The 16,672-nt window shown below is 35.0% G+C and overlaps 2 protein-coding genes across 2 annotated transcripts; both read left to right on the forward strand.

Annotated features, from left to right (window-relative positions):
• Window positions 1–6,701: 6,701 nt before the first annotated feature.
• On the forward strand, window positions 6,702–10,632 carry LOC105950455 (homeobox-leucine zipper protein HDG11). The gene is made up of 10 exons (XM_012973815.2): window positions 6,702–6,927; window positions 7,096–7,213; window positions 7,305–7,493; window positions 7,597–8,079; window positions 8,186–8,290; window positions 8,488–8,691; window positions 8,798–8,978; window positions 9,076–9,344; window positions 9,422–9,511; window positions 9,797–10,632. Exons 1-10 carry the CDS (start codon window positions 6,806–6,808, stop codon window positions 10,205–10,207), a joined length of 2,172 nt encoding a protein of 723 aa, XP_012829269.2. The 5' UTR covers window positions 6,702–6,805; the 3' UTR covers window positions 10,208–10,632.
• A 1,586-nt stretch (window positions 10,633–12,218) lies between these two features.
• On the forward strand, window positions 12,219–16,497 carry LOC105950420 (sucrose synthase 7). Its single transcript, XM_088817111.1, has 15 exons — window positions 12,219–12,415; window positions 12,503–12,635; window positions 12,745–12,899; window positions 12,985–13,177; window positions 13,298–13,416; window positions 13,504–13,720; window positions 13,803–13,898; window positions 13,983–14,156; window positions 14,262–14,378; window positions 14,474–14,640; window positions 14,738–14,962; window positions 15,044–15,610; window positions 15,692–15,830; window positions 15,943–16,091; window positions 16,203–16,497. The coding sequence occupies exons 1-15, from the start codon at window positions 12,219–12,221 to the stop codon at window positions 16,351–16,353; spliced, it is 2,799 nt and encodes a 932-aa protein (XP_088673237.1). The 3' UTR covers window positions 16,354–16,497.
• The last annotated feature ends 175 nt before the right edge of the window (window positions 16,498–16,672 follow it).

Below are 16,672 nucleotides of genomic sequence, written 5' to 3' on the forward strand. Positions count from 1 at the left end.
CAAGGTTTGATTTTTTTTTTCTTTCATTTTCTTGGAAACAGACCCATTTGGGTGTTGCTTAAGCTTGCAAAAAGGTTTATTTGTTGTAGAATTGCATGATTTTGAACATATCCTCTCATGGGTATTATGCCTCGACTTTATTCGGTGTTTTCCCTAATCATTAAATCGGTTCCAATATCTGTTTTTCTGTTGTTTGGGTTTGCAAAGATCATTTATTTGTTGTCGAATTTCATGATTTTGTAACAGTTTCCTCATGGGTATTATTCTTCGGTGACATTAGCATGTCCCCAAAAGCTTTGATGGTTCTGTAGTATGTTTCATATGCCACAATAGTATTACTAGTGCCTTTGAATGGTATTACTAGTGACTTTGGATGGTATTGACATGTGGTACTAGAAGTCTAATGTTTGATGGTCCTGTAGTATAAGTCATATGCCATAATAGTATTACTAGTGCCTTTGAATGGTATTACTAGTAACTTTGGATGGTATTGACATGTGGAACTTTATAGTACGTTTTATTTGTTATAATTGTAGTTTTATGTGTATGTAATTGCAGGAATTGATGTAAAAGAAGATTGCAGCAAGCTATCAATAGGCTGCAGGTGCTCACCGATCGCTTTTCAAACAACCATGGAAGGTGTGAAAAAAGTGATGAAGAAACAACATTATGAAGTACTGAAGAAAAATCCCTTCTATCACTACATGGACATGCCTAAAATAAACCACAACTTCCATAGGGTTGTGTCTCTCATGCAAGCGTACAATGTAAAAGATCGGGCCTTCTGGTTTGGGGGAAATACTATACGCTTGGAAGTGTTTTGGGGTTTTTGTGTTTTTTTGTAATTAATGAACAGATGAATGTGTTTTTGTGCCATAAACAATCTGTCCTTTTGTTGTAGAGCTAATAATACTATTGATTAGCTCGCTTCGTACTTTTCCATTGTATCCATTGTACTATATGTTTCTATGAAATGTACTTACCTTTTGAACACATGGTACTTTTTTTTGCGATTAATTAGTTTGTATAAAGAATATAAGCGTACCATAAAAATGAGCAACAAATACTTTCTAGTCTATTCGAAGATACATTGTTAACACTAGACTTGTACTTACTTGATGAACAAAGCGTACTTCACATGTGTATTCACGAAAAACTTACCATAAACTGAAGAATTGTGTCTATTCATTCTTAATAGTCTTAAAATGAAGAGTTATGCCTTAAAATGCGATCATATGGATGCATTGGCCCCACAATAATATATAGATTGTAACAATACTATATGAATGGCAAACCTATACTTTATCAGTGAACAAAGCGTACTATAGTCACGAATCACTTGTACTTCACATGTGTATTCATTGTACTTACTTGATGAACAAAGCGTACCATATTTTTTGATGAACTGAATTGTACCATATTCATTGACGCTTTAATGATCAATAAGTACGGGAGATGCATAAATTATGTTTTAGATGATTATTTTAAGGTAGGTGAGCATTATTGTTGCGTTTGGAATACAAGATCCCATAAATATGTTGAATTTCATACATGATACTCATATACTATACAATATATTCATACAAGTCTACAATGCTCAAGTGTAAAACTAATATTTTCCTCAATTGTTACCATAATCGATATTGATCGACTCCCACATTGTCTCCATTCATTCTTAATAGTGTTAAAATGAAGAGGTATGCCTTAAAATGCGATCATATGGATGCATTGGCCCCACAATAATATATAAAGTGTAACAATACTATATGAATGGCAAACATATACTTTATCAGTGAACAAAGCGTACTATAGTCACAAATCACTTGTACTTCACATGTGTATTCATTGTACTTACTTGATGAACAAAGCGTACCATATTTTTTGATGAATTGAATTGTACCAATTTCATTGACGCTTTAATGATCAATAAGTACGGGAGATGCATAAATTATGTTTTAGATGATTATTTTAAGGTAGGTGAGCATTATTGTTGCGTTTGGAATACAAGATCCCATAAATATGTTGAATTTCATACATGATACTCATATACTATAAAATATATTTATACAAGTCTACAATGCTCAAGTGTAAAACTAATATTTTCCTCAATTGTTACCATAATCGATATTGACCGACTCCCACATTGTCTCCATTCATTCTTAATAGTCTTAAAATGAAGAGTTGTGTCTTAAAATGCGATCATATGGATGCATTGGCCCCACAATAATATATAGAGTGTAACAATACTATATGAATGACAAACATATACTTTATCAGTGAACAAAGCGTACTATAGTCACGAATCACTTGTACTTCACATGTGTATTCATTGTACTTACTTGATGAACAAAGCGTACCATATTTTTTGATGAATTGAATTGTACCAATTTCATTGACGCTTTAATGATCAATAAGTACGGGAGATGCATAAATTATGTTTTAGATGATTATTTTAAGGTAGGTGAGCATTATTGTTGCGTTTGGAATACAAGATCCCATAAATATGTTGAATTTCATACATGATACTCATATACTATACAATATATTCATACAAGTCTACAATGCTCAAGTGTAAAACTAATATTTTCCTCAATTGTTACCATAATCGATATTGATCGACTCCCACATTGTCTCCATTCATTCTTAATAGTCTTAAAATGAAGAGTTGTGTCTTAAAATGCGATCATATGGATGTATTGGCCCCACAATAATATATAGAGTGTAACAATACTATATGAATGACAAACATATACTTCATCAGTGAACAAAGCGTACTATAGTCACGAATCACTTGTACTTCACATGTGTATTCATTGTACTTACTTGATGAACAAAGCGTACTATATTGACGAATAACCCAAACTTTACCAGCTTATATATTGTACTTATTTGGTGAATAAAGCGTACTATATTCACGAATAACCCAAACTTTACCAGTTTATACATTGTACTTATTTGGTGAATAAAGCGTACTATATTCACGAATAACCCGAACTTTACCAGCTTATACATTGTACTTATTTGGTGAACAAAGCGTACTATATTCACGAATAAACCGAACTTTACCAGCTTATACATTGTACTTATTTGGTGAACAAAGCGTAATATATTCACGAATAACCCTAACTTTACCAGCTTATACATTGTACTCTTATGTTCACTAATTAAACAACGGTACATAGGTTTTACATACATGTAGACTGCAAATATTACTAGATTCAACACTATTAAACTATGAACTACTCCACCTTCAAAATTGCAATTCTTCACTTCACTTTCTTGATGGACTTGGTTCATCGACGCACTTGTAGCTTCATTTTCTTCACGATTTGAGTTGGAAAAAGTTTGCCCAACTTCAAATGGTTCACACCAATGGGAGTAGCCATGGTGTGGGCAACAGTAAAATAACCTTCCGGGATTCAAAATAGTTTCTGAAACCATGATTATTGTTTTCTTCCCACAATCAAGACACTTGCATTTCCCTTTTTTGTATTTTAACCCACTCATTTGAGTGGTGCTACTCGAAGAGTAGCATCACCATAAGTGTGCTCAAGATTGCATTTACGAATGCTAAATAACTTATCTGACTTGTACAATAATGCATAAACCCTCCATTTGCAGTTTTCGTCAATGCATACTGCTATGATCTTTTGTTGATCATTTTTCATGTACTTAAATGATCGATTATTAGCAATATAATAGTTTTTCAGCATATGCCTAAAATCATCAGGATCTTTAAAAAACTGATTCTCCCCACAGATGCAATGTCTCTATGCATCAATTGAATTTCTAAGCGGATTACCCTCGATTTCCATCGATTGATCGCCGCTTTTAGTTTAAAAAAAATTAAAAAATGGATTACAATAGAGTGGAATCCAAATAACAATGTACATGAAAATATCATAACAATGCACTGGTTCCATACTATCTTCTCCATTATATAATACTAAGTTTTCCCACAAATAGTACCAAGTTTACCTATCACCTATACTATCCGAATAATGGTTACGTACTGTGTTCCCCATTATATGATACTATGTTTTCCCACCAACAGTACCAAATTTACCTACCACCCATACTATTCAGATGAATGTTACGTACTATCTTCCCCATTATATTATGTTTTCCCACCAACAGTACCAAATTTACCTATCACGCATACTATACGTATAACGATTACGTATTGTAAGTACCATACGTCCATACCATATTTATATTAGCATGGTACTATTGCGTGCCATATTTTATACTATGTATCACAATAATTAACAACCATAAAGAAATGCATTTCAGTAGTACAGAAAAATATGGAGATCTACCAGCCATTGGTGCGAACCCTCTTTCGTCGGAAAAAAGAGGAAACCAGAGGAGAGAAAGAGAGAAGAAATAGAGAAGAAAAAGAGCAGATAGAAATGAAGAAAGAGAAGAAAGAAAGAGAAGATGAAGAGAGAGAAAATGAGGAGAGAGAAAAGGGTGAGAGTGAAAAAGAAGAGAGAGAATATAATAAAATATATTAAATTTACATTAGGGACTGATCTGCATGTCAGACGCGTGAATAGGGACTGATTTGCTTGAAGAAACTACCTAGGGACTGATCTGTGATTTGAGTTTTGGATTAGGGATTTATCTGTAGTTTCCCCATTTTATAATTTGTTATTACCTTAAAGAATTTAAAATTAAAGAAAAAAAATATTTATTAAATATTTCGGTATTCGGTACGGTTCAGTATACTGAGCATCAATACTGTATACTGGCATTCCGAAAAATATTTATCGAATACTTCATCGAGATTTTCGGTTCGGTTCGGTCAGTTTACCGGCCAAGTGAACATATCTAGTTTATTGTATAAGTAGTTAAGGATGGATTCAATTATTAAGTATGAATTAAGTTTAGTACTTTATTTTAATTGTTGCATTCACTCATATATAGTGACATGTAGTATAAATATTAGTCATTGCTATATCTCTAGAAAGTTTAATTTACTCCTAGGTTATATAAAATGGGGTATTTAATTTTGGTGATGATTGTTTACATAAAGTTTATAGAATATCATGATGGTATAAATTTTCTATTTCATTTAAATTTCCAAAATTAATTATGTATTAATTATTCATATATAACAACCATATGTAAGTTCTACTAATATTAAAATTTTATGTGTAAATATTTATAAATCTGATTAATGTTTTCGAATTTCGAGTTTTGCGAACTAGATACGTACACGGCACACGGTTTGTTTGATACTACACTCTTTAAACTTCATCCGTTAAGAGAAAAAAACATGGCGAAAATAAAAAAAAAGGGTAAATTTGTAATTTACACCATTCTCCACCGGTAAAGTCACCCCCCTCCGGCAGGCGGCGCAACGAGCATTAACTTTGTTTCCGATGGGTTTACCATCCTTAAATTTAAGGCTCCTAACTGTAAGGTGGGCATGAGTTATTAATTTCGTATCCACCAATAACTACTAGCATTTTTCCGAAATTATATTTTTCTCGTGAATTTTCCGAAACAAATAAATCGAAAAGTTCGTTTTAAGTTTTATAAATATATTTTTGGAAAAAAATCGGAATATTTTTGAAAATTACACACACACACACACACATATATATATATATATATATATATATATATATATATATATATATATATATATATATATATATATATATATATATATATATATATATATATAGCCTATTCAAAAAAAAAATTCAAACAAATCATAATTAAAATTTCAAAAATTGGAATAAAAAGATTTTTTCCAAAATTTAATTTTTCACCCATAGCTTCAACACATGAAATGCAGATCGAGAAGACAATTAATTACTACTGTATTATTACAAGAATTCAAAAGTCTCTCTCTCTCCTCACTTTATTGCAACCTTCTCTCTCTCTCTCTCTCTCTCTCTCTCTCTCTCTCTCTCTCTCTCTCTCTCTCTCAACGTGTGATCCGAAACGCCATAAATCCAACAGTTACAACTTTAGAAAACACAAACACACTCACACACACACACACACTAAGATACAGACATTAATATGTATAGATATACACACATGCATGTATACAGTTACATATGAGTATATGTAACTAGTGGTAGTTGGAACAATATTATTATAATTAGTGCAGTAGTAAGTAACCAATGTGTGTTGTGTGTGTACGTATATATATATTGTTTTTATTTTTATTTTTATTTTTATTTATTTATTGACCTGCAGTACTCGAGTATGAGTACTATTATTGAATATTATGAATTTATGATTTATGTCTTTTTTGCTTTTGCTTTTTCTTTTTTCTTTACTTCTTTTATTTTTATTTTTTCATAATTTAATTACACACCTTCCTCTCCCAAAATTTCTCCTTCGTATATATGTATACGTATAGGGGGGGATGTATTATATGTACATATTGGGGGGGACTACGTAACAGTAGCAAGAATGGAAACGTGGTTGACTATTGTTGCACTAATTACTTCACATGCTCAAAATCTACTCCAGAAAATCTATTTTATTTTCATAATCAAATCCCAGATATTCTTCTTCTTCTTCTTGATTTTTATTATTTTTTTTTAATTTGATTTTTTTTTTTAATTTTGTGTGTGTATTCGAATGTGTAATTGTTTATATATAGTAAGCGCAGTTATTACAGTTATATTATGGGAATAGCTTGTAATCTGCAAGAGTTTCTTGATTACATTTATTTATTCTTATATATACATATATTTAATTATTGACATACATACCTAGACTTTCTTTTTTCCTGCTAGTGGTGAAATTAGTAATCGTCAATCCGAATTATATTCCGATGGACTTCAGAGGCGGTGGCGGCTCAAGCGGCGGCGACCACCACGACGGTGGCTCCGATTCTCACCGGAGAAGGAAGCGCTACCACCGCCACACCGCCCACCAAATTCAGAGTCTTGAAGCGTATGCCCTCTTTTTTTCTTTTTGTTTTTAAATAACTCCATGCACATGTATATATTATGATAATTAATCACAAGAAAAATGATTTTTTAATTTTTTTTCTCCAATTTATCCCCAATAAAAAAAATTAAATAAAAAAAATTGATGTGTGTGTGTGTGTGTTTTTTTTAGGATGTTCAAAGAATGTCAGCATCCAGATGAGAAGACAAGAAATCAATTAAGCAGAGAGTTAAATTTGAATCCTCGACAGATCAAATTTTGGTTCCAAAACAGAAGAACTCAGATGAAGGTTTTTATTTATTTTATTTTAATTTTATTTTTTTAATTTTTCTTCCCTAATTAAGTAATGATATAATGAGATTACTTTTGTTTGATTTTAGGCACAGCATGAAAGATCAGACAATTGTGTACTAAGATCGGAAAACGACAAGATTCGATGCGAAAACATCGCGATGAGACAAGCCCTCGAAAATATCATATGCCCCTCGTGTGGGACCACTTCGATTTCCGACGATCCCTACTTCGACGAACAAAAACTCCGAATCGAAAACGCCCATTTGAAAGAAGAGGTATATATATATATATATATTCTTGATTATTACAACATTAATTAATTCACTCTCTCATAATCATTATTCAATCGTTAATTTATATCGATTAAATTAATCGCAGCTCGACAGAATCTCCGGCATTGCATCGAAGTACATCGGAAGGCCTATCCAACAGCTCCCACCATTGCATCCTATTCACGTCTCGTCATTGGACTTATCCATGTCGAGTAATAATAATCATAATTTCGGAGGCACTTCTCTCGGTCTCGATCTTATCCACGGGAATAATTCGTCGGGTTTAATGACGAATTTGCCCTTGAATGTTCCGACCGCGGGCATTTCGGACATTGACAAATCCCTCATGGCTGACGTGGCGGCCAATGCCATGGACGAGCTGATTAGGCTCTTGCAGGGGAACGAGCCGCCACTATGGACGAAATCCGATGCGGCCGGACGCGAGACGCTCGATCTCGAAAGCTACGAGAAACTATTCCGAGGATCTTACGGACGCTTGAAGAATCCCAATGCCAGAATCGAAGCTTCGAGAGATTCGGGCGTTGTGATAATGAGTGGCTTGGCTTTGGTCGGCATGTTTATGGATTCGGTTCGTTTTTTTTTTCTTCCTTTTTTTTTCTTGAATTGTATATATATAAAAAATTAAAAAAAAATTTTAAAAAATCAATGCTAAGATTTGATAATTGAAATTGCAGAACAAATGGATGGAATTGTTTCCTACAATTGTGTCAAGGGCAAGGACAATTGAAGTTATATCAAGTGGAATGAATATGGGAAGCCAAAGTGGCACATTGCAATTGGTAACATAATTAAGACTTAATTAACTAGATAAAATATTTCTTATGTATTGATACAATGCGTTAATTATCAGTGACGGAGCCAGCATAGGTTCAGGGGCCGTGGCCCCTACCGCTTCACAAACAAACCTAGTATTTTTATATATGTTAGTGTTTTTTTGTTCTGAAAAAAATGGTGATTAATTATATATCTATGGCAGATGTATGAAGAATTGCAGGTGCTATCGGCATTAGTACCAACTAGACAAGTCTATTTTCTTCGATTCTGTCAGCAAATCGACCAAGGCACGTGGGCCATGGTCGATGTATCCTACGATGTTCCTCATCAAGAAAGCCCGTTTTCTTCGGCTCACAAGCTTCCTTCTGGATGCTTAATACAAGACATGCCGAATGGTTATTCCAAGGTTTCCGTCTTTAAATCGAACTCGATCAATCCGTGTACTCAAATTCGGTTGGATTTTTTATTTTTAAATAATTTTTTGATGTACTCATAAGTAATTAATATTGTAGGTAACTTGGGTTGAACATTGGGAAATCGAAGATAAAGCACCGATCCATCATCTTTATCGAGAACTCATCCATAGCGGCCTAGCTTTCGGTGCCGAAAGATGGCTCTCCACTCTTCAAAGGATATGCGAAAGATTCGCTTGTTCTATGGTTTCCGGAAATTCGACTCGTGATCTTGGAGGAGGTAAATAATTTTATTTATTTATTACATCTAAAAAGAAAAATTCAAATTCTTTTACAAATCGGGAAGTATAATTTTTTGTACGTATTTTCGTTGAAAGTGATTCCATCGGCAGAAGGAAAAAGAAGCATGATTGGACTTGCACAGAGAATGGTGAACATATTCTGTAGTTGCATTAATCCTTGTAACGGGCAACAATGGACCACGATTTCCGGGCAGGCCGAGTACGAAGTTCGGGCAGCGCTTCACAAGAGCACGGATCTCGGTCAGCCTAACGGCGTTATACTTAGCGCAGCCGCCACTGTTTGGCTCCCGATTCCTCCACTAAACGTGTTCAATTTTTTCAGAGACGAGAGAACTAGGCCTCAGGTGATCATAATATATATACATCTCTATATATATATTGTCATATATTTTTTGCTAATTTAATTTCAAATTTTTTATAGTGGGATGTTATGTCGAATCAAAACCCGGTTCAAGAAATTGCTCACATCGCTAACGGCTCTCATCCGGGAAACTGCATATCCGTGCTTCGGGTAATTGAAGTCCTTTTCCTAATCATTTTTCTCGTATTTACTCTAATTGTCGAAAGAAATAAATTATTGCCATTATTCGAGGGAGAATGTTAACTTTTTGAAATAATATTATTACAATTACGGGTAAAATTTGTATCTTCCTAAAATGGAAAAGATTCCGTCAAAATTCAAAACACAATATAAGACGGAAACAAACTTCAGGGGCATTTTCAGTAACTATTAATATTTTAGGTTTTTTTTGGTAATAAAAACTTAGTTCAGGGGTTCTTTTGGTAATTTAAGCAGGGATTCAACTCTAGCCAACACAACACGTTGATACTACAAGAGAGCTGCATGGATTCGTCGGGGTCAACGGTCGTGTACTGCCCCGTTGACCTACAGGCGGTCAACATAGCAATGAGCGGCGAGGACACATCGTACATACCGATTCTGCCGTCGGGCTTCACTATTTCACCCGACGGCCGGGACGCCGGCGGTGGTGGAGGCGGCGGCGCGTCCACCGCCGCCTCCACCAGCAACGGCCCGTCATCGGCGGCGGCAGGCTCGCTGATGACGGTTGTGTTTCAAATACTGGTGAGCAACTTGCCGAACGCAAGAATGACCCCCGAGTCGGTGACCACGGTTAACAACCTTATCGGAAACACCGTAAGCCAAATTAAAGCCGCCTTGAATGTTTGCGGTGATGATGGACGATGATATATGATGATATTATATATATACATACATATATATTGTTTCTATCTCATCTCACTAACATATCCTTAAATATCGTACGGGTACGTTAGTGCATGTCGGAAGAGAGAGAAACATAATTTCAGACTCCATTAATGCCTAGCTTCTCACTAGTCCTATCATTCATCACTGGCTGAATTATTACAGTACTTCAACACCAACAACTTTTTTTTGGTAGCTATGTCTTCTTCTTTTTTTTCGGGGTTTTTTCGGAGATCGATATATGATTGTTCTTGTATGAAGTAGAAAGAGGATCGGAGTCAAGAACGAACCAAGACGTCGTCGTATTTTTTCGGGGTACGCTACTAGTGTATGTATGGTTCGGGCATTGACTTATGTTCATCTTTTCAACTTATGTTAAGAAGGATTGAATAATATAGTTTGTTGCATGCAATTATTATTTATGTTTCTATTGGTATATTTAATTTGATGCATGTGTGATGTGTGGTCCAAATTGTAATATGTAAGAACAATAAATATAGACTCCATTGCAATAACATCGACAGACTGGATGGCAGCTTATAAACTTAAGGTTTCTATGTTTGTATGAGGTGAGAGAGAGTATATTACCAATTAATTTAGTAAATACTTGATTTTTTATATATTAAATTGAGTATTGAAATGGACATCCCTGGTGTAAGGTCAAATTACGAAAAGAATCTCTTATGTTTGGGTAATTATAACTACGCCCATCAATTATCAATCTCCTTACACGTCCAGCCTTATGGTGTCAAATTCAACAGAATGTTCTAGATTCCGTGGAATCCTTTTTAGTTTGTACTCGCTTTGTACACAAATGTAGTTTTTGATGCACCACAATTTGATATTTACAAGCCAAGAGACACATCTTATGATCATCTTGTTCCAAAATGTGGAGCTAGAATGGGATAAAGCAGGTACAAAGTGGAGAATATTCTACATTATCTAGAAGATTCCACTGAATCTGACACTGCACGGGTGGATGTATAAGAAGATACATAACTGAGAGGGTGATTGTAATTACCCAATCATAAGGATTTTTTCGTAATTTGATCTTATCTCGGGGTTGACTGTAATGTACCATAGTATTTTATGGAGAATTTTTTTTTTCCCATTTTTTTTCCTCACTAAATACATATTTATTGACATGTATAATGAGCATTCTTTAATGATCTGACTAGTCGAAATAATGAGCACATGCATTCCCTTAATAAGGAAATGCAAATTTCTAGCCTCACTAATCAATCCTAAGTTAGGTAGGGGTCCATATTAATTTTTAAATATGTGTTATCTTCTAAATTTAAATTAATGATTTATTAATTTAACACGTTATCCCTGAGTCTGGACCAGCAAAAGGTATTACTGTTTTTATTAACTAATCGAGTTAAATCTATGGTAGCTATTTTTACTCATAAATAGTATAAATTATTATCTAATTGGCTGAAGACATAATTCTTCTAGTATTATTATATTTTTAATATGTCTTCACTTTATAAGATTTAAATAAAAAGAATGACAAAATATGTACGAAAAATGAAGAGCTCGATTTGTGTTTGGATCTATAATAAAAGATCGTTCGAGCGCGCTGGACTCAAATATTGATTATCAAATCAAACTCAAACACATCTTTCAAAGTTCGAAAAAAAAATCAAACAAGCTTGAACGACAAACATACATTCGACTCAACTCCGTTTACGCCCTACATCAAAGTCTATTATATATTGATACTCTAGTACATTTGTACTTAGTTTAAGTAGAAGAAATGATCATGATTCATGTGAGAAAGCATTGAAGAAAAGAATATATTTTGGTAAGATACATGACAACAAAAATACTTTCCCTCCACTTTTTAAAAAGGCAACTTATATAACTACTTGTTGAATTCTTTTTCTTGATCTTAAGTATCTCTTCCCCACAATGAAGCCCAAAGAATATTCCTTTTTCTCTCTCTTTCTTCAATTTGCTAAACAGCCCTCCAAAACATTCCCATTTGCAAATGTTACACCCTCCATTTTTTGTTTCCTCCTATATAAAGAATCCCATATTTCTTGTTCTAAATCAAACCATACCCCACAAAACCTCGACTAGCAAACGAAACATACAAATAATGTCGTCTTCGTCGTCTGCAGCGGTGGACACAATGCCGGATGTGTTGAGGCAGAGCCGATACCATATGAAGAGATGCTTCTCTAGGTATTTATTTACAAATTTGATCGACCAATAATGTTGAATTTGAAATTCGTCGAAATTATATTTTTTTAATGAAAAAAAAATGTGAAGGTTCGTCGGGATGGGAAGAAGGCTGATGAAACCACAGCATTTAAAAGATGAGATAGAGCAAACGATCGAAGATAAAGCTGAAAGATCGAAGGTTCTAGAAGGTTCACTTGGTGACATCTTGTGTTCAACACAGGTTAACTCATTATACATACATACATATATATAGTTTTCTAGTATTGCAACAAATAAATAAATTAATTAATTAAAGAAAATAATTTAGCATATATATTTTTAACATGCAGGAAGCAGCAGTTGTGCCACCTAATGTAGCGTTTGCAATAAGGCACAATCCCGGGATTTGGGACTACGTCAAAGTCGATTCCGATACGCTTTCTGTGGATTTAATCTCGTCCACGGATTACTTGAAGTTCAAAGAGATGATCGTAGACGACAACTGGTGAGTTTTTTCGTTTTTTATTTTTTATTTTTTTATTTTCATACACAAATATGTGCAATAATAAATAAAGAATGTGTTTGAATAGGGCTAAGGATGAAAATGCACTGGAGATAGATTTTGGAGCATTCGATGCAGGCACGCCGAAACTATCTCTACCGACTTCGATAGGAAACGGGCTTGGCTACATTTCAAAGTTCATGACTTCGATGCTTGGTGGGAAAACCGAGAGTGCAAAGCCTCTGGTTAATTACCTTCTTACCCTTGAACGCAACGGAGAGGTATATAGTAAAACTCTGAGAAAAAAAAAATCCGGCCTTGCATGCAGATACAAATACAATCATATTTAGTTGTCGAAGATGATTAACGATCTTTTTTTTTTTATGTTTTAATATTTTCAGAAACTTATGATCAACGAGGCTCTCAACACCGTTACGAATCTTCAAGAAGCATTGGTAATCGCCGAAGTTTTCGTATCTGCACTCCCAAAGGACACTCCTTACCAGAATTTCGAGCAGAGGTAACCAAAATCACGTCATTTGTAACAAAATACCGTGTCTAATTTTTTTTTTAATTATTATTAAAATGAAAATAAAACGTCGTGCAGGCTTAAAGAATGGGGGTTCGAGAAGGGGTGGGGGGAAAATGCAGAAAGAGTTCGACAAACAATGAGGATTCTTTCTGAGATTCTTCAAGCACCGGACCCTATAAACATGGAAGCGTTTTTCAGTCGGCTTCCGGTTATTTACAACGTTGTTATCTTTTCTATCCATGGCTATTTCGGACAAGCGGATGTTCTTGGTTTGCCTGATACTGGAGGACAGGTATATATATATACATAGTATTATAATTTCGAGACGCAAAAAAAATATATCGAGCGTTTTTCTTACGTGCAAAAATATATAGGTCGTTTACATTCTTGATCAAGTGAGAGCTTTGGAGGAAGAACTTTTGTCGAGAATAAAGAAGCAAGGATTAAACGTTAAACCTCAGATTCTTGTGGTGAGAAATTAAATTTGGATTCGATTTAACAAAAAACGAATAAATACGATTAGGGTCGTTTTAAACCGATTTAATTAAACGCAGGTGACTAGGCTAATCCCGGATGCGAAAGGGAACAAATGCAATCAAGAAATGGAGCCTATTGTTAATACGATGCATTCATACATACTGCGGGTCCCGTTTAATACCGAGAAAGGAGTTCTTGGACCGTGGGTGTCGCGTTTCGATATCTACCCTTACTTGGAAAGGTTTTCTCAGGCAAGTATACTCTTATTAATTACGACTACATTGGAATCACAAAAAAGATTCCTAGTACAAAACTTAATTATAATCATTTTTCTTGTCGATGTAATGTTATACTAGGACGCCACAGCAAAGATTCTCGAGATAATGGAACGTAAACCGGATCTTATAATCGGAAACTACACCGACGGAAACTTGGTAGCTTCTTTAGTGGCTAACAAACTTGGAGTTACTCAGGTTGGCATTTTGTTCTAGTAACTTCTAGAACTCCAAAGATGTCGTTTTTTCGGTTTTGTTTCTTAATCCGGGTTTTTTTTTTTTTTTAATCTAAGGGAACAATTGCTCATGCTTTGGAGAAAACCAAATACGAAGACTCGGACGTAAAATGGAGGGATTTGGACTCGAAATATCACTTCTCGTGCCAGTTCACTGCTGATATGATTGCAATGAATGCTGCCGATTTCATAATCACCAGCACATATCAAGAAATCGCGGGAAGGTTCGTCTTTTAATTTGCTCAAAAACCTTCAGGAAAATTAGAAAGATAAGGGTTCGTTTTTTTTTACTTATCCGTCTTTTCAAAACCTTAATTTCAGCAAAAACCGAACCGGACAGTACGAAAGCCACGTGTCCTTCACAATGCCAGGGCTTTATAGGGTAGCTTCGTGCATCGATGTTTTCGATCCGAAGTTCAATATTGCTTCCCCTGGAGCTGATCAGTCCGTTTATTTTCCGTCGACGGAAAAACAGAAACGGTTCGCCAAATTTCAACCTGCCATTGAGGAACTACTCTTTAGTAAGGAGGAAAATCAAGAACACATGTAAGTCTTTATTTTTGTCCATACATACATATGATCTCGTCTCGTGAAACATAAAAAAAAAAATCGAATTTCTCGAAACAGAGGATTTCTCGCGGACAGAAAGAAACCGATAATGTTTTCGATGGCAAGGCTCGACACCGTAAAGAACATCACTGGACTAACTGAGTGGTTCGGTAAGAACAAAAGGCTCAGAAAGCTAGCAAACCTCGTCATTGTGGGAGGATTCTTTGATTTTACGAAATCGAAGGACAGAGAAGAAATTTCCGAAATCAAGAAAATGCATTTCTTGATTGAGAAATACCAACTCAAGGGTCAGATAAGATGGATAGCGGCTCAAACCGACAGGTACAGAAACGGCGAGCTGTACCGGTGCATCGCGGATAGTAAGGGCGTTTTCGTCCAACCCGCATTGTACGAAGCCTTCGGCCTAACTGTTATCGAAGCTATGAACTGTGGGCTGCCCACTTTTGCCACAAATCAGGGCGGGCCCGCTGAGATTATAGTCGACGGTGTCTCAGGTTTTCATATAGATCCTAATAATGGCGACGAATCGAGCAATAAGATAGCTGATTTCTTCGAGAAGTGCAAAGGGGATAGCAGTTATTGGAGTAGAGTGTCTCAAGGTGGCCTTAACCGCATAAACGAATGGTAATTTATTATTGCAAAAGAATTCTTGCACGTGTAGTAATAGTAATAGAAATAATAATTATATTCGGTTTATAATTGCAGCTACACATGGAAGATATATGCAAACAAAGTTCTTGATATGGGTTCGGTTTACGGATTTTGGAGACGGGTGAACAAAGAGAGGAAACAAGCGAAGCAACGGTACATTGATATATTATACAACCTTCTATTCAAGAAGATGGTGAGCTATATATGTATATAATCGGTAGTTTCTCTAATTAGGCCTCGTTTGGTTGGGAAGATAAGGTATGATTGATTAAATAATAAGGGTTTCGATTATTTGGTGCATGCAGGCCAAGAATTTAGCTGTCCCTAGTGAAGAAAGCCAACCACCGGTAACCCCATCCAAGACTCGTGAATCTCAACAACCGGAGGCATCGGAGCGGCAAGATTCAGCCGCCACACCTGCGCCATTAGAAGATCAAAAAGATCCACTAGCAAGGCATGCTCTCTCTCTCTCTCTCTCTCTCTCTCTCTCTCTCTCTCTCTCTCTCTCTCTCTCTCTCTCTCTATTATAGCAAGTGATGATTGGAGTGTAACAAATAATAAGCAGGAATGGAGAAGGGAAGCAACTAATGGGAATTCAGAAAGTCGAATACACGAGACTACCTCGTACGCCGTGTGTATGTCACTGGTTCTGTCTGTGTATATCTTCTGCCATTGTTGTCTATGCTTTGCTCAAGCTGTATGGGATGTTCAACTGATAACTGCTGCAACTGCAAAGAATATATAGTTAGAGCAAAGGGAAAATAATAATATTAATAATCATAAAAATGAATAACTCTAAATAAATGTAATATTGATTTTTCTATTCCTTCCTAATCAATAAATCTCTACTGTTCTTTGCTCTATACGTGAATTATTATTTATTTATTTATTTATTTATTATTATCATTATATGGAAACAGACGGATCGAAATACGAAACCATAATAGCACTTTCAAAAATGTTTCGAAATAAAAAATTGAAGTAAAAAACTAATTTTAGCTCCGTTTCAAAAAAATTAAAAATCGGATTGAATAT

Source organism: Erythranthe guttata, chromosome 4 (genome assembly GCF_056151865.1).
Source record: "Erythranthe guttata isolate IM_541 chromosome 4, IM_541, whole genome shotgun sequence".
Classification (NCBI taxonomy): Eukaryota; Viridiplantae; Streptophyta; class Magnoliopsida; order Lamiales; family Phrymaceae; genus Erythranthe; species Erythranthe guttata.